The sequence below is a fragment of the Dipodomys merriami genome, unplaced genomic scaffold, assembly GCF_024711535.1.
Source record: "Dipodomys merriami isolate MVZ:Mamm:240054 unplaced genomic scaffold, mDipMer1.0.p SCAF_1, whole genome shotgun sequence".
NCBI lineage: Eukaryota > Metazoa > Chordata > Mammalia > Rodentia > Heteromyidae > Dipodomys > Dipodomys merriami.
In genome coordinates, this window is record NW_027202270.1 from 125,381,856 (window position 1) to 125,400,797 (window position 18,942).

An 18,942-nucleotide genomic window follows, 5' to 3' on the forward strand; every position below is an offset into this window, starting at 1 on the left:
ACAGAGTGGATCAAGTAATTATAAAAACATAGCTGGCGCCGGTGGCTCATGCTGGTAATCCTTGCTATTCAGGAGGCTGAGATCTGAGGATTGCGGGCGGGTCAAAGCCAGCCCAGGCAGGAAAGTCTGTGGAACTCTTATCTCCAGTAAACCACCAGAAAACCAGAAGTGGTGCTGTGGCTTAAGTGGTAGAGCTCTCGCCTTGAGCTGAAGAGCTGAGGGGCAGCGCCCAGGCCCAGAGTTCAAGCCCCATGACCGACCAAAAAAAAAAAAAAAACCCAAAACAAAAAAACACAAAAACCAAACATATAATTGACAGTCTTTGTATCCAGTTTCTATAAATAGTAAAGACAATCCAGTCGTAGTAAGGGCACAAGACTTGGACAGGCACTTAACAAAAGAAGATTTTAGAAGGTCAAGAAATATAAGTGAAAAAGAAACTAAATGAACATGACCATTTCACCAGAGTGGCCAAATAAAAATATTAATATGGCCAACTGCCAGTATCTCATGCCTAGGTTGAGAGCTGACGCTGTTCAAAGCCAGCCCAGGCAGCAAAGTCTGTGAGACTGTTATTTCTTACTAAACACCAAAAAGCTGAAAGTGGAGCTGCGGCTCAAGTGGTAGAACATTATCTACCAAACATTAACATTAGCATTTCTATTGCTTACCATTCTATCCTATGTTTATACTCATTGTACTCGCTGTAGCCAAGATATGTGAAAAAATATTCATAGAAGCATAATTCATAGTAGTCCAAACCCCAAAATAACTCAGATGTCAACAACAGATTGATAAATTATGGTGTTTTTGTGGAATGGTGTACAACAACGAAAATGTTTGAGCCTATGGCAACATTGATGAAGCTTTCAAACTTATAATGGTGTTGTGAAATAAGTCAGAGCACAGAGAAAACATTCTGTGTTACTGCATCTTTCTACTGAGTCCAGAAAACAGAGAATGATGCAATACTGCTTGGAAGTGCATAGTTAGGTGTTCAAACTAAAAACAAAAGCAAGAGAATGATTCACACAGGATAGTGATTACCTTAAAAATAAAAGGATCTGAAATGATTGGGAAGTCCTGCCGGTGGTTGTCTTGGCAGGGCCAGATCACATGATTTTCTGGGGTCTTATGTGGCCTGGTGGTCGGATAGTCCCTATCCTTTCAAGGTTAAGCAGCAAGAACAATTTGGTCAGGGCTCTGGCTACTGCTAGAATTCAGTCCTTCCTTTGTGCTACTTTGTTTTAAAATTCCAGGTGGGTACATACATATTTAGCAAAAAATTTTTACGAAGGATTTGCCATTCAACAACAAATACAGCACACCTTGATCTGTGTCATTCCTTTCAGCATTCTCGCCCATCTTTCCCAACCCACCACTTCCCTCACTTTTCTTAATTTTGTAGGATATGCATTGAGGTTTTTTTTTTTTTTTTAATTGTATTTTCCCCTTATCTTCTCTTCATGTATCTACTCTCTTCTCCTTGGTCCTGTTCTCCATTTCAAGTACCTGGGATATTTTAAATCAATGTCTGTTCCCTGACTTTTTTGTACTGGACAAGATCTCCCATTTTGACATCCACAGTGTACTATTTATAATCTCAGTCCCCTGCAGGGAGGAAAAGGGAAAAGGTTGAATATTTGAAAGTCAAAAGATTGAAAGATAACTCCTACATCTGTGGTCCTCAAAGACTAATCTTTCTATACTGTCTTTGAGGACCAGACACAAATGTATACACCAACTAGCCTTGAAGGGGAAAAGAGTAGAGTCTTAAAAACTACATGCCATTAACTTGATACAGATTCTCTGTAGAGTTCTAGAATTTGTTACAGATGGTCCTGGTCACTTAGTAAAGAAAAGAGGGTTGCTAGGAGCTAGCATGGGAGTGTCAACAGCAAATTTGACTGCTTTTTTTTTTTTTTTTTTTTAACTTGTGTCATCTCTAGTCTGTTTCAACCATAGTTAAGATCCTTTGTCTCATATAATGTGCTCTCCTTTGGTTATTTTTGCATGGAATATTTACTGGCTTCTGCAGAGGCCTACTTTACCTGATCTGGTAAAGTCCACCCTCTCCACAGAGTTGTACATGCATATTTGGCCATGTTGTTCATCCCTGTGGGAACAAAGGTCTTCATATAGCTTTCCTTACTAGATTGAGAACTTCATGAGGCTAGAACTGTGTCTGCAAGGTGCATTATTACCAGTTTGTAGATGGGCAAGACTCTAGTTAAAATTCAGGAAGCACTGAGTAAAATTAATGGAATCTGCTGGGCACCGGTGGCTCATAACTATAATCCTAACTACTCAGGAGACAGATCTGAGGATCATGGTTCAAAGCTAGCCCTGGCAGGAAAGCCCATGAGACTTATCTCCAATTAACCAACAGAAAACCGTAAGTGGTGCTCTGGCTCAAATGATAGAGCACTTGTCTTGAGCTGAAGAGCTCAGGGACAGTGCTCAGGCTCAGAGCTCAAGCCTCACAACGAACCCCCTGCCCCCCCAAAAGATTAATGGAATCTATGTCTCTTTGTTCCCCGATCTCACCCTTCCCCTCCCCCCCCCCCCCCCCCGCCTCCATCTCAGCCCTTCTTTTATTTTTGATGGGTTATGGGGCTGGAACTTAGGGCCTAGACACTGTCTCTGAGCTTTTGTGATCAAGGCTATATTGTTCTACCACTCTGAGCCACAGTTCCACTTGTGGTTTTTTTGGTGGTTGATTGGAGGTAAGAGTCTCATGGACTGCCCAGGCTGGCTTTGAACCACAAGCCTCAGATCTCAGTCTCCTGAATAGCTAGGATTACAGATGTGAGCCACTAGTGCCTAACTTAGACTGAGTTCTTTTAAGACACAAGTTGAGCTGGGAATGTGGCTTAGTGGTAGAATACTTGTTTAGCACGCATGAAATCCTGGGTTTGATTCCTTAGTACCACATAAACAGGAAAAACTGGTAGTAGAGCTGTGGCTCAAGTGGTAGAGTGCTAGCCTTGAGCAAAAGAAGCTCAGGGATAGTGCCTATCCCCTGAGTTTTCAAGATCCAGGACTGGCAAAAACAAAACAAAACAAAACAAAAACACACCATAGGATATGTCTAGTTTGACTCTGTTTTCCCAGCATACAACATTGTTAACTAACCCATATCATGGGCTCCCAGAAGGTTTGTTGAATTGAGGCAGAGTCATTAATTCTAATTTTTTTTATGTGATTCCTCTTTATATAGTATCTTTTGATTTTGGGAAGACATTTGGCAGAGTGATATCTGAAGGACTGGGGATGGAGGGGGAGTGAGAGTACATGCTTGTGTGCTTTCAGTAGTGGGGTTTGAACTTGTGGCCTTACATTTACTTGACTTGCTTGCTAGTGCATGCCACAGTTGAGCCACACCTCTAGCCTTGCTTTTTGATGGTTATTTTGTAGGTAGAATCTAGCAGACTTTTCTGTCCAGATAGGCTTTCAACTTTGTTCCTCCAAATTTCAGTGTCCTCTATAGCTAGGATTACAGGTGTGAGCCATTGGCTCCTGGGCAATGGTCTGTTTTAAGTGGATGAATATCATTGTCAAGTGAAGAAGGTAGGCTAAATTTTTAACAAAAAGCAACTGATTTTATGTGCATAAGTTTTTTCAGTCATATGACTTATTAGAAGATTAGCAAGTTAAAATAGTAATGTCTTATGTTCTGCCTGTAATTTTGGCAAAAATTATAAGAAGATGATTATAACTGGGCACTAATGGCTCACACCTGTAATCCTAGCAACTCAGGAAACTGAGATATGAGGATTGGGGTTCAAAGCTAGACTGGGCCTCATGCATGCAAAGCAAGCATTCTAAACATTCTACACTGAGCCACCTTCCCAGCTTCCCCCCACCCCCCCGACATTTTAAAGTGCACTAATGAATTAAAAGCTAAGTAAGAACTAAAATGATAAAATGAAAGCAGTATGGAGGTTCCTCAAAAGACTCCACACAGAGCTCCCCTATGACCCAGCAATCCCACTTTTGGGCATTTACCCAAATGTTCACAAACAAGACCACACTAAAGCTACCAGCACAACTATGTTTATTGCAGCATTATTTACTATAGCTAAGATGTGGAACCAACCCAGATGCCCCTCAGTAGATGAATGGATCAAGAAAATGTGGTATATATACACAATAGAATTCTATGCCTCCATCAGAAAGAATTATATTATGTGAAGTAAGCCAGGCCCAAAGAAACATAGGTCCCATGGTTTCCCTTATTTGCAACATCTAGTATATGTCTGAGTCAAGCAGAAAAAGTCAGGTAAGTTGATGTTAGGGAAATGAACCCTAAGATATGTATTCAAATGTTTTTTTCTGTCATGCGATTGTTTCTAACACATTTCTAAGATTATTTCTTTGTTGCTTTGTATGTCCCTCCCCCATGGTATAACCCCTGCTTTCACTGTATTTGATGTCAGTATAATTTGTGGAGGGGAAGGGGAAAAACAAATCATTTAAATAGGAATACAGGTGGACCCATTGCAACAATGTGATGTACAAGTCGTTATGTCTAAAACGAACTTTACAACTTTGGGGGGGGGAGGAATAGGTGGGGGGCGGGGGGAGGATGAGAAGGGGAAACAAAGGAGGAGGCTACAATGCTTGATAAGAAATGTACTCATTATCTTGCCCATGTAATTGTAAACCCTCTGTACAGTATTTTCACAATAAAAAAAAATGAAGATATCAAACTGGGCATGGTGGCATGCACATGTAGTCTCAGATACTTTGGAGGCTAAGAGGGAAAGGTTGCTTGAGCCCAGGAGTTTAAAACCATTGTACCTAACTTAGTGGAAACCTGTATTGCAGAAACAAATAAAATCAGATATCATTCCTCACATATCAAGTTCGGTCAGTTTCCTAAAATTTTGAAAATACCACTTTGATGTAGAAGTTGTGGGAAACATTGTTTATTTCTGCTGCAAATGTGAAATGATGTATGAGTCCTTAGAAAAAGAGTTTGGTCTAGAAATTTCTTTGGGAATCCATCCCAAAGAAATCCTAGCAATAGTATGCAATATCCTCAAGGTATTGTAGCAAGACATATAATATTAATAGAATAGGAGTAACATTGATGTCCATCATTAAAGAAATGAGTATAGCATACATCCACATAGGTATTCTAATTTAAAAACTGACAGGCCATAATATTAGATATTTATTAAAAAAATTTCTTGCCTTATTTATTTATCTTTATTATGCCAGTCCGGTGGCTTGAACTCTGGGCTTAGATGCTATCCCAGGCCCCCCACCCTGTCTTTCTCTCTCTTCCCCTCCCTCCCTCTCAAGGCTAGTACTCTACCACGTGAGTCACCTTTCTACTTCTGGCCTTTTGGTGATTACTTGGAGATAAGAGTCTCAAGGACTATTATGCTCTGGCTGGCTTCAAACTGATCCTAAGATCTCAGCCTCTTGAGTAGGTAGGATTATAATATTTATAATAAGCATGAGCCATCAGGACTCAGCTTTTTTTTTTTTTTTTTTTTTTTAAGAAAAGGCCTTCATTGTTCAGACTAGCTGCAAACTCAAGATCCTCCTGAATGGGGGGAGGATTGGATGGGGGGGTTGGGGGGAGGCTGGGAAGGGATGTGAAGGGTAAACAAAGGAGGAGGCTGCAATGCTTGATAAGAAATGTACTCATTAGGGGCTGGGAAGGTGGCTCAGTGGTAGAGCGCTTGCCTTGCATGCTCGAGGCCCTGGGTTCGATTCCTCAGCACCACATAAGCAAAAAGAAAAAAGCCGGAAGTGGCGCTGTGGCTCAAGTGGTAGAGCGCTAGCCTTGAGCTGAAGAGCTGAGGGACAGTGCCCAGGCCCAGAGTTCAAGCCCCATGACCGGACCAAAAAAAAAAAAAAAAAAAAAGAAATGTACTCATTATCTTGCCCATGTAATTGTAACCCCTCAGTACAGTATGTTCACAAAAAAAAAAAAAAAAAAAAAAAGATTCTCCTGCTTCAGCTTCCTGAGTGTTGGGATTACAGACATTGCCACCATGAACAGCTAAGATCTTCTGTTTATTTATTCATTTTTCCATTAAAACCTAGTGTCAAGAAATATTGTGTCCTCAGGGCTAGGAAGATGGCTCAGTGGTAGAGGGCTTGCCCTGCATGCATGAGGCCCTGGGTTCGATTCCTCAGCACCACATAAGCAAAAAGAAAAAAAAAAAGCAATATTGTGTCCTTAGTAAGAGATTGCTGTTGGTGTTCTTCACATGAACTAACACATAAAATCTGATTGTTCTAGCGTCTTACTTTGGGTGGAACAAGCTAAGTGGAGCAAGGAAAGGAAGCCACCATGGTCAGGGCCAAAGGCAATGTGATATGGAGGCCAGCATGGTCAGAGGCCATGTAATGTAGAGACTAGCATGTTTAGAGGCCATGTATATGGAGGCCACCGTGATCAAAGTTCATGTGATGTGGCGGTAACAGCTTGGAGAAAAGGAACTTGTGGGAAATGTAATGACCAACTGTAAATATTTGAGAGGATATTGTGGGAAGGAGTGATCAAAGGGCAGAATTTATAGGAAGCAGGTTCCACTTAGGGGAGAAGTTTCTATTCATATCTCTCAGTGAAGTGGGGCTCTGCAGATTGGCAGCGATGGGAACAGTGGACCCTTAGTAAATGAGGTGGCATGAGCTATAAGGTGTACATCCATGAAACTATGAATTGACCAAAAGCAAAAGGTTTCTTATTCACATACAAGAATAGCCAGAGATTAGATTACTAACCAAAAAATATTTGCCTATGTTTTTCACTTTTATGTTGCTACCAAACTTCTGACACTCAGTATTTGATATTGACTTTGTTACTGTGTGTTTTGTACTGGGAAGTAAGGTTGAGGCCTCAGTTTCTTAACTAGAAAGGGAGTGTAAGTGCAGTGTAAGTGCACTGAGGTAAGGTACTAGCTGAGGACTCAGGGAAACACTGTAGCAGTAAAACCAAAGCCAAGCAGCAGCTGATGGGGAGAGCACAGCCACCTAGGTCCTTAGTTTCTCTGCCTTAGTTTCTTTCTTTCTTTCTTTTTTTAATCGGTCGTGGGGCTTGAACTCTGGGCTTGGGTGCTGCCCTGCAATCTTCAGCTCAAGGCAAGTACTCTACCACTTGAGCCACAGCGCCACTTCCAGTTTTCTAGTGGTTTATTGGAGATAAGAGTCTCATGGACTTTCCTGCCTAGGCTGGCTTAGAATCATGATCCTCAGATCTCAGCCTCCTGAGTAGGATTAAAGGTGTGAGCCACTGCTGCCTGGCTGCCTTAGTTTCTTTACCTGCATAATGGCAGCAATAACACCAGATATTGGTGTCATTTTTACTATTCTTTAAAGTACCTAGTTATTTGATAAACCATTGTTGGCTGAAGTGAATAAAATAATGAGTTAAATTTAGAAAGTGATCGTGGATACATTGATCTGCATGGATAAGTAACATTTGATACAGTGACACTAAATTCATTTCACATTCCAGCCTGCCTTCTGTGTTCTATGTAATTTAACCATCTGTTTTCTGAGAAGTATGAGTCTTGAATTAGAACTAATGTTTTGGTGACATGTTTTAGAATATGACTTAACTTTTTATGAGCAGGTCATGAATGAGTATATTTCGATGTGACAACTTGAGTATTCTTGTACTGGGCCTCTCAATGTATAAAGTTTATGCGTGCCCAAGATAGTTTTAGAAACAGGAAGTTGGTTGAAACGGTTATATATATATATATTTTGCTTTTTCTTTTTTTTTTTAATTGTAAAGATACTATACAGAGGGTTACAGTTACATGAGTGAGGTAATGAGAACACTTCCTCTTGAACATTGTTACCCCCTCCATTGTTTTCCCCCTACCATCCCCTCCCTCCCTCCCTTCCCCGAGGTTCTTTTTTTTTTTTTTGATTGTGATTAAGTGATTACATAATTTCCGGAAATTCACAGTATTGTGGAATAATGATGCTCATTTAAAGTCACAAGTTCATTCTAACTTTCCTGGAGCAAATTGTCTATCACAGTCTGTAATATATAACGGTGCTCACATGTTATATACCATATATGTGATCAGCAGCATGGGGATATTTGGTAGTGGTTCAACCAGATGAGTGGGAGTTCTTTGTTTCTTAAGTCCTGTTAGTTTTGTCAAATCACCTAACATTTTGGATTTAGCATCCACTTATCAGGGAGACCATGTACTGTTTGTCTCTTTGTTCTTGGCTTACCTCGCTCAACATGATTCCTTCTAGCTCCATCCATTTCCCTGCAAATGCCATTATTTTGTCATTTCTAATGGCTGCATAATATTCCACTGTGTATAGATACCACAATTTTTGGATCCATTCATCTGTGGTGGGGCATCTAGGTTGTTTCCATATCCTAGCTATTGCGAACAGTGCTGCAATAAACATGGAGGTGCACGTGTCCTTGTATATTGGTTCCTGTAGTTCAGGGTAGATGCCTAGAAGTGGAATGACTGGGTCGTAAGGGAGGTCAATCTTTAGCTTTCTAAGGACCCTCCAGACTGCTTTCCAAAGTGGTTGTATAAGTGTACATTCCCACCAGCAGTGTAATAGCGTTCCTCGTTCTCCACATCCCCTCCAGCATTTGTCGTTGGCTGATTTGTGGATGTGGGACATTCTGACTGGGGTAAGGTGGTATCTCAGGGTTGTCTTTATTTGCATTTCCTTCACCACCAGGGATGATGAACATTTCCTCATGTGTTTCTTTGCCATTTTTATTTCTTCATTTGAGAAGTCCCTCTTTAGTTCCCTTGCCCATTTAGTAATTGGTTTGTTAGGTTTGGGAGGGATTAGTTTCTTGAGTTCCCTGTATATACAGGATGTTAACCCCTTGTCTGATATATTGCTGGTAAATATTTTTTCCCAATTAGTTGGTTGTCTTTCTAGCTTGGTTGCGATAGCTTTATCTGTGCAGAAGCTTTTTATTTTAAGGTAGTCCCATTTGTCGAGTCTCTCTCCAACTTGTTGTGACCCTGGGACTCTGTTCAGGAAGTTCCTTCCTGTGCCTATTAGTTCAAGTGTCTCTCCTACTCTGTCCTGCAGTAGTTTCAGAGATTCAGGTTTAATGTTAAGGTCTTTAATCCATTTTGAGTTGATGTTGGTGCATGGTGATAGGCTGGGGTCCACTTTTAGTTTTCTGCATGTGGCTGCCCAGTTTTCCCAGCACCAGCGGTTGAAGAAGCTGTGTTTCTTCCATTGTATGTCTTTGGCTCCTTTGTCGAATATCAGCTGGCTGTAGGCCTGTGGATTTATTTCTGGATCTTCTATTCTGTTCCATTGGTCTTCGGGTCTGTTTTTGTGCCAGTACCATGCTGTCTTTGTTATTATAGCTCTGTAGTAGAGTTTCAAGTTCGGCATGGATAGCCCTCCCATATTGTCTTTATCCCCTAGAATTGTTTTGGCTATTCTAGGTCTTTTGTTGTTCCATATGAATTTTTGGACTGTTTTCTGTATTTCAGTGATGTACGTCATTGGGATTTTAATAGGAATTGCATTGAATTTGTATATTAGTTTTGGAAGTATTACCATCTTTACTATATTAAGTCGGCCTATCCAGGAGCATGGGAGGTCTTTCCATTTCCTAGTGTCTTCTGCAATTTCTTTCTTTAACTTTTTATAGTTCTCATTAAATAGTTCTTTTACATCTTTGGTTAGGTTAATTCCTAAATATTTTATTTTTTGGGAGGTTATTGTGAATGGGGTTGCTCCCTTTATTTCCCTCTCTTCCTGTACATTATCAGTGTATAGGAAGGCAACTGATTTTTGTGGGTTTATTTTGTATCCTGCTATTTTGCCAAAGTGATTTATGATTTCTAAGAGTTTGGGGATGGAGTTTTTGGGATCGTGGAGGTATAGTATCATGTCTTCTGCAAAAAGGGATAGTTTAACTTCTTCTTTCCCTATGCGGATCCCTTTAATGTTTTTTTCTTGCCTTATTGCCCTGGCTAAGGGTTCTAGGACTATATTCCTATTTTCTCCAGAGCTTTTAGCATGAATGAACGTTGAATTTTGTCAAAGGCCTTTTCTGCATCTGTGGCGATAATCATGTGATTCTTGACCTTGGCTCTGTTGATATGTTGGATTACATTTATTGACTTACGTATGTTAAATCATCCCTGTGTCTCTGGGATGAAGCCTACCTGGTCATAGTGAATTATTTTTTTTATGTGTTTCTGGATTCTGTTAGCTAGAATCTTGTTAAGGATCTTTGCATCTGTGTTCATCAAGGAGATTGGCCTGTAATTCTCCTTTTTGGTTGGGTCTTTGCCTGGTTTGGGGATGAGTGTGATATTGGCTTCGTAGAATGAGTTTGGGATAGCTCCCTCCTTCTCTATTTCTCTGAAGAGCTTGAGGAGTATGGGTATTAGTTCTTGTTTAAAGGTCTTATAGAATTCTGCTGTGAATCCATCTGGTCCTGGGCTTTTTTTTGTTGTTTTTTTGTTGTTTTTGATAGCTTCCTGTATCTCATTATAGGATATTGGCTTATTTAATTGGTTAACTTCTTCTTTGCTCAGTTTGGGCAACTTGTATTTCTCTAAAAATGCATCCATTTCTGCCCGATTTTCTTCCTTTAGGGAGTATAGCTTTTGAAAGTACTCTGTTAGAATTGTTTGGATATCTTGGGTACCTGTTGTGATGTTTCCCGTGGCATCCCTAATCCTATTGATATGGGTTTCCTCTCTTCTTTTTTTAATTAATCTAGCCAATGGGCCATCAATTTTGTTTATTTTTTCAAAGAACCAGCTTTTTGTTTGGTTTATTTTGGTTATGGTTTTCTGATTTTCTAATTGGTTAATCTCTGCTTTTAATTTGATTATCTGGGTTCGTCTAGTAGCATTAGGTCCCATTTTTTCTTGTTTTTCTAGCTGTTTTAATTGCAACATGAGATTATTTACTTGGTCTGTCTCCATTCTCTTGATGTGGGCACTGAGGGCAATAAATTTGCCCCTCAGGACTGCTTTTGCTGTGTCCCACAAGTTTCTTTGTGAGGTGTTTTCATTTTCATTGAGTTGTAGGAAATGCTTTATTTCTTCTCTGATCTCTTCTGTTATCCAGTCATTGTTAAGGAGTGTGCTGTTCAATTTCCATGTATTAGAGAAATTTCTGCGGTATGCTTTGTTATTGAGAGCTAGCTTGATTCCACTGTGGTCAGATAGGATACAGGGGATTATGTCGATCCCTTTGTATTTGCTTAAGTTCCTTGCATGAACTATGATATGGTCTATTTTGGAGAAAGTTCGAAACGGTTATATTTTTAAAGATTTGAGATAATTGTGATTGTGTTCTCACTCAGTTAATGACTTCTTGCTCCCATGATTTTCTAGCAGATGAAGATCCGGGAAACACCAAAGTTACTGCTTCACTAGCTTCTGACTCTGATCCATCACCCCACTCCTCACCCTACAGGTAGGGACAAGCAGCTGCTTTGGATAAAATGCTTCTAGAAGTTTTGTCTTCTGACAGTAAAGGGACTAGTGGAAGAAGTAGGCAGCAGTTAAAGGGCAAGACACTGAAATTACTAATCAACTGTGAAATATGTTTGGGGGCAATGTTAGATATATTTCAAGTTATACATTTTTCTTTTATTCTTCAGAGAATAGTAACAAATAGACTAATTTAGTATCCTGGTTTATCTTCCCCTGAAATCCAGGTGTAAGAGTGAAAAATAGTTTATATATCCCACAGGTGTAATTGCAAGAGAATGTGTTTGGTTTTTGCTCATAAAATATGTGTATTTACATAGTTACACATACCCTACACGCCCACACACAATTGGAGGCCATTTTTTATTTTGCGATTACACTCTGATGACCTCAATTCTCAATTTTTCTTTCCTGTCCATCTTATCCATCTGCCTTCATTGATATCAGAGTGTATAGCGTAAAGATAAGTCCTAGAATGAGAAGAAGCCCTGAATCATTAATGGAATAATTATAGAAGGGTATGTTTTAGGGAACACTGGCCTATGGAATATTGTAATCCATCTGATCAGCTTCTGGTATAATATTGTCAGGTAGAACCCTATTCAGAATTGGTGACTGGGGCAGAAGGAAATGTCAAGGATTTTTTTCTTTTTAATCTCTTCTTTGTTCTTTGGGAAATTCTATTTGGAAGTCTGGCCTTCCTGCTCCAGGTCAGCACAGAACAGAGAGCTTAATTAACATAGAGGTTTTTCCTTTATGTGACTTATCACTGATATCAAATGTTTTGCATTTTCTCCTTCCCCAAATGCCCTTCACTAATTCTCCAGAGCATGAAATGCTAATGTGAATATTAAATTTATATGGATATTGCATGTTCAGTTTAATTTTTTATAAGCAGAACCATATTTGTTCAAAGTAGCATTCACAAAGGCAAAGAGATGCCAATTTTAGATGCCACATATAGTAAGTGATTGGAATTAGCCATGATAGTCTCAGCTGTTTCAATATTATAAATAATATAGTATGATCCAAAGTTATTAATCTAATAAACAGTTTTTGTATATATAGTGTTTGTTTATTTAGCAGGTATTTATTGAGCATTTACTGTAATATAGCTGGTATTTTTCTATGTATCAGTCAGGTCACAAGTGAACAAAACAGTCCAAGTCAGTGCTGTAATGGAGTGTCTAACATTAATCATAGAGCCTGAGTTACCATCACTTGTGAGATGTGCTGTTATCTGATATACCACCAGGAAAGGAAATGTTCTTTAGATAGAGTGTAATAGGGTACTCTCACATGGAGCTGGGATGCTGAAAGCCTGTACCTTCAGTGAAAAGATAAACAGACCAAAGATTCCTGCTCACAGAAGAGCACAAGAAAACATGAATGTGTCAAATTTGGCACTGTGCAAGGGGAAGAAATCTTGATGCCTGCTCCAGGATATGAACCACAAGTTGATAGTCATTACTTTGTAGTCTTAAACTTTCTGTGCCAGTGTGGTCTAAACAAAACCCTTACCTTGACCATATTTCAGATTGTCTTAGATTGGTAGCATTTCTGAGCACTGGCAGAAACACATGTAAGCCTTCTGTGGGAGGATGTGGTGTCAGCCTATGCTACCATTTTTTTTTTTTTTTTGTCAGTTGTGGGGCCTGAACTCTGGGCCTGGGTACTGTCCCTCAGCTCTTCAGCTCAAGGCTAGTGCTCTATCACTTAAGGCACAGCGCCACTTCCAGCTTTTTTTTCTGCTTATGTGGTGCTAAGGAATCAACCCAGGGCCTCATTCATGCAAGGCAAGCACTGTACCACTAAGCCACCTTCCCAGCCTCTAGGCTACCAGTTTTAAGATATCATCAGTATTTTAAAGAATTGTATGTTTCAGTTGTATCAAAATTGTAACACAAATGTGCATCTTGGAATCAACAAAATATGGTACATGCCTGGCAGGAAAGTAAAATAAAGGAAGTCGAATAAGTACAGGGAAGGAAAATGAAGCAAGCAAGGACATAAAGAGTAATGGGGTAGGAGGCATAGCTCAGTTGGTGGAGTGCTCCCCAATGAATGAAAGTGTCCCCATCTCAGACCCAACCATAACAACAACACAAAACAGCTGGGTGCCTGTGGCTCATGCCTATAAATCCTACCTACTCAGGAGGCTGAGATCTGAGGATTGAGATTTGAAGCTAGCTGGGGCAATAAAGTTCCTGTGAGTCTTCCCTCCAATTAACCATCCAAAAACCGGTGGTAGAGCTGTGGTAGAGTGCTAGCCTTGAGCAAAAAAGCTCAGGGACTCTGCCCAAGCCCTGAGTTCAAGACCCATGACTGACAAGAAACAAGAAAACAAAACAAAACAAAAACCAAGGCACCTTTTCAGGGCAACAGATTTCCAAAAGACCAGTAGTATAGTCCCACAGTGCTAGCTCTTATTTTCTAATCTTTGTGAAGTCAGAGGAAATGGGAACATAAATCATTCTTTTCCTCTTCAAAATTAACTATTCACAATTGTGTGTTTAAGCCATTGGGATAGCTGGTTAATGTACTTAAAAGGAAATTTAAGTTGCTAGTTGTAATTGTAATGAAACATAACTAATTCCAGCTGCATGGGAGGCAGCTACTTGTGAAGATTGCAGTTTGAGGCCAGCCCTGGCAAGAGGTAGCAAGATTTCCATTTCAACCAACAAGCTAAATGTGGTAGTAGGTGTCTGTAATCTCATACTAGAAGGGAGGTGTAGGTTAGGAAGATCAGGGTCCAGGACTAGTCCCTGGCAAAAACTTAAACCTATCCAGAAATCAGCTAACACAAAAGGTAGGGGAGGAGGAGGGTTTGGGGTTTGGAGGCATGGCTTAAATGGTAGGATGCCTGCTTAGTAAGCATGAGGCTCAGAGTTCAAACCTTAGTACTTTCAGAAAGAAAGAAAGATGGAAAGGGAGGGAAGAAGGGAGAAAGGGGGATAGGAGAGAGAAGCAGTCATTCTCTGGTAGTAAACTAAGGTAGGATATGGAATAGAGCTGCAGAAAGACTTTACCTCTCTAGGAGAGATTGCCTGGCTAATCAGTTGGCACTTCTTTTAGTTTGGTGATCAATCTGAGCTTAAGTAGGTCTCCTCTTTTTCCTTCTATCCAGTGGTTTTATGTATAGAACCACCTGGGAAGTCCAACTCTTCTTTTATTGAAATTCTATAGGAGTAATGACCAGCGGGAGGAATAAAGTAAAAACTGTAGAGAGAGAATGTAGCTACCAAAGAGTGGGGAAAGAGCATCTACCACATAGGGAGATGCTGGTCAGAGGATACAAGGTTTCAATGAGATCTTTGCTTGACATGATGACTAGAGTTAATAATTTTACACTTAAAAATTATTAAGAATAAGCCATGCACCGGTGGCTCACACCTGTAATCCTAGCTACTCAGGAGGCTGAGATCTGAGAATCTTGATTCAAAGCCAGCTTCGGCAAAAATGTCTGTGAAACTCTTATCTCCAATTAACCACCAGAAACCGGAAGTGGCGCTGTGGCTCAAGTGGTAGAGCACTAGCCTTGGACTGAAGAGTTGAGGGACAGCGCCCAGGCCCAGATTTCGAGCCCCATGACCAAAAACAACAACAAAAAATTACTAAGAAGAAATTGAAGGGGCTGGGAATGTGTTTCAGGTTGGACCAGTGCTTGTCTGGCAAGTGTAAAACCCAAAATTTAAAGCCCAGTACTAAATATTCTCACAACACAATAAGTATGTGAGGTGATAGATATGTTAACTAGCCTCTTTTGACCATTCCATAGCATCTACATATATCAGAAACATTATACAACATATATACGTTCAGTTTTTTTATGAATTAAAATAAGTAAAAGAAATAACACAGAGAAGACACGACCTAGAGTTCATCTCAAATGACTGAGCTTTGTGTTCACCATGGTTCTCAGGGTCTGGAACCTGACTTTGTCATTCTATATGCCCATATATGGTTACTGCTTCCTGTGGGCTGGTTCAGCCCTTGGCAATGGTCAGCTAAAGTCATACAAACCTAAATGCCAAGGAAGGCAGAATGTAGAGGTAGGGGTTGAGTGTCCTTTTAACATGGTTTTATTTCAGAGTTTCTCCAGGTTGATTGTAACTTTTCAAAGAGCCCTTGAATTGACTGCTTTTCTTCTTCTGAGAGGCCACAGATGGTATCTCCAGTGAGCAAGCATGTCACTGAAGATCTGCAGAAAGCTGCTGGTACCTTGGAGGCTCGGGCTTTAGTGGAACAGGAGTTGCTGCCTAAAGACCAGGCCCGGATCCTCAGTGAGGTAAGGAGTGTATTTTGACCCTCATAAAAAGAGCAGGACTAGTTGGGCGCCAGTGGCCTGTAATCCTAGCTACTCAGGAGGCTGAGATCTGAGGATCATGATTCAAAGCCAGCCCAGGCAGGAAAGTCCGTGAGACTCATCTCCAATAAACCACCAGAAAACCGGAAGTGGTGTTGTAGCTCAAGTGTAGAGCACTAGCCTTAAGCTGAAGAGCTGAGGGACACAGCACTCAGGCCCAGAGTTCAAGCCCCACGACTGACAAAAAAAAAAAAAAAAGAGTAGGACTAGGGCTTGCAAAGTAGAGTTGTTGCCTAGTAAGGAGAAGGCCCTGAGTTCAATAAAAAATAAAGAGAAGGACCTTGTGGCACCAGTATTTTGGCACATAATGGATGGATTAGACAGACAGTGGCTCCCAGAACTCTTTGTTCCCTTTAGGAAAAGTGAAATGGGAGGAATGTTCACATTTATCTAAAGTCCTCTTGCTGTACGGAGTCTTAAGTCATTGGATTGTGTTTTAACCTCCTTTTCCTGTGATAGGTTTATTTAGTATTTAAGGTAAAGATTCTAAAGAGGTGACATTGGTTAGTAGTGGCCCCTTGCCATCACTGGTATGGAATGTAGGAATTCCTTGGATTATTATTAGTGTAAATATTGTAACAATTGGCACAGGTGTTATAATACCCACTGGCACTATGTCATTATAGTAACTTTTGTCTAAGGCTTTATAGTTTGTAAACATTTTGTCTGTAACATTTCATTTATTTCTAGGAACCACCTGGTTGAAACAAATACCGCTGTGTTCCCACTTAACAAATAAGGAAATTGAGGCTATGAGCTGTTAATTACCTTAGTAAGGCTACTCATATAAATTAACTGGAAGTTAAAACCATTGTTTAGCCTTTTGGAAAAGGAAGAATTCCTTTAAGCATTCTAGACAAAGTCTGATTCACTTCACTTAGCACTGCAGATAAGAAATGGAGGGCTTCCGTGCTCTTCTGAAACAGATATTGTGAGAGTATAGAGTGGGAACATTACACACTTGACCTATAATTTCTCACAAATAAATTCCAGTTTGAACTGGATTGCTGACTCACTGCTGTGCTCTCCCTGTAGCATTAGGCATAGATTTCTTGTTCAGTTGCCTACCATCTGGAGAATGGACAAGAAATATTGATATAACATGAAACAAGGAGCACAATCTAAATTGTAGGTTGGTTTTAGGTTGATTGCAGGCTGCTCCATGATTAATAAGGTCTTTGATTATACTTCCATGCAAATAATTTATATTCTTCTGTACCTGGCAGCAAATGTACTTTCAGATAGAAATTCTGAAGCTGGGGGCTGGGAAGGTGGCTCAGTGGTAGAGCGCTTGCCTTGCATGCCTGAGGCCCTGGGTTCGATTCCCCAGCACCACATAAGCAAAAAAGAAAAAAATAAGCCGGAAGTGGCACTGTGGCTCAAGTGGTAGAGCGCTAGCCTTGAGCTGAAGAGCTGAGGGACAGTGCCCAGGCCCAGAGTTCAGGCCCCTCGACCAGACCCCCCCCCCAAAAAAAAAAAAAAAAGAAATTCTGAAGCTGGTGTTAAGAGGAAATTGCAGTCATTAATAGAACACTATTAGTGATACAGAGGGTGTGATGATAACCTGTACCTCAAGGTATAGGTGAGAGAGAGGGAAGAGAACTTGAAATTAGGTACTCTCTTCAGTGGGAGCTTACTGACAGGGATGTAGAAGTAACCTTGGCTGGGAAGTAACCCTAGATATAGTAGAAGAAACTCATGTAGCAGGAGGCTGTGTGACAGAGTAGGGGTCAACTGAACTCCAAGTGAGGAGCCATTGGGGGTGCTGAGATGAGACTGAGGCTTGGTCAGAAGCATTGTTGGAAGCTGAGAAGATGATTGTGGAAAAGGATTTTGCAAAGGGGTTAGAATTTTTAAAAATATTATGTAACTTTTATAAAATTGTAAGAAAAAAGAATATGAGCCAGGTAGGTGCTGGTACCTCATGCCTGTAATCCTAGCTACTCAAGAGGCTGAGATCTGAGGATCATGGTTCAAAGCCAGCCCCTGCAGGAAAGTCTGTGAGACTTTTATTTCTGATTAACCACAAACAAAACAAAGCCAAAGGTAAAACCCTGTCTCAAGTAGTAGAACTAACCTTCAGCAAAAAGGTCAGGGACAGCACTGAGGCCTTGAGTTCAAGCCTCAGTACTGACACACCTGCTATTTTTTTTTTCATTTTAAACATTCTCTGGTGACATTAAAACATAAAATTTATTAACTACTTGTACTTGGAAGGCATAATGTGGAATCTCACATTAAATCAGGGCAGAGTAGGGCAGCCTTCATTAGGAAAGAGTTTTGTTGGAACTGCCATTCTCATCTGTCTTTTAACCTGAGTTCTGTTGTGCAGATGGCCAGATACCATGTTCCACAAAGATCTGGAGACATCATTATGATCCAGTCTGAGCATACAGGAGCTATAGATGTTCTCTCAGCTGATTTGGAATCTGCAGATCTTCTGGGTGATCATAGAAAAGGTGAGACCTTTTGAAGTGTTAAAAAGGAGGGTTCTTTGTTGCTGCTGTTGGTTTCCAGTAAATACTTAAAGGAACACAGACAGATGGTAAGAAAGAAAAATGAGTTGAGGAAAAAAAATGAGAGAAGCCAGAAGAAAGAATGTCTTTGACCATGCCAATTTTCCTAAGCAAAATGCCACCTAGGGGAGTATTTCCTTGTAGTCTCTCAATTGTAAGATGTCTCTCATTTCAGCCTGCCCACCTCTGATGGCTCCTCCATGCATCTGGACCCTTGCCAAGGTGAAGGAATTCAAAAGCAAGCTGGGCAAAGAGAAAAACAACCGTCTGGTGGTGAAGCGTGGTGAGGTAGTGACCATCCGGGTACCTACTCACCCAAAGGGGAAGCGTGTCTGCTGGGAATTTGCAACTGATGACTATGACATTGGCTTTGGAGTTTATTTTGACTGGACCCCTGTCACTAGCACTGATATAACTGTGCAGGTCAGTGATTCCAGTGAGGATGAGGATGAAGAAGATGAGGAAGAGGAAGAAATTGAAGGTAAATTTAATTTTAACGTCCTTGCAGTTTTCTTTTCTGGCTCAATCTAATTGTTAGTGATCACTTCCTGGGTTGTACAGAATGCATGTGAAGAACTGAAAATCAGCCCTCAAAGAGGGTTGATAATGCCTTAATTGAAAG

At 40.5% G+C, this 18,942-nt stretch overlaps 1 protein-coding gene across 4 annotated transcripts in view; it reads left to right on the forward strand.

Annotated features, from left to right (window-relative positions):
- The window catches only part of Tmed8 (transmembrane p24 trafficking protein family member 8), a 56,803-nt gene that overhangs the window by 29,398 nt on the left and 8,463 nt on the right, over positions 1-18,942 (forward strand). For 3 of the 4 annotated variants that reach the window (XM_070028897.1, XM_070028904.1, XM_070028889.1), the window contains exons 2-5: positions 11,340-11,421; positions 15,597-15,726; positions 18,137-18,263; positions 18,496-18,801. In XM_070028897.1, coding sequence (XP_069884998.1) covers positions 11,340-11,421; positions 15,597-15,726; positions 18,137-18,263; positions 18,496-18,801 — 645 coding nt within the window. The remainder of the gene's footprint in view (positions 1-11,339; positions 11,422-15,596; positions 15,727-18,136; positions 18,264-18,495; positions 18,802-18,942) is intronic. The other variant, XM_070028890.1, reaches the window with a different exon arrangement.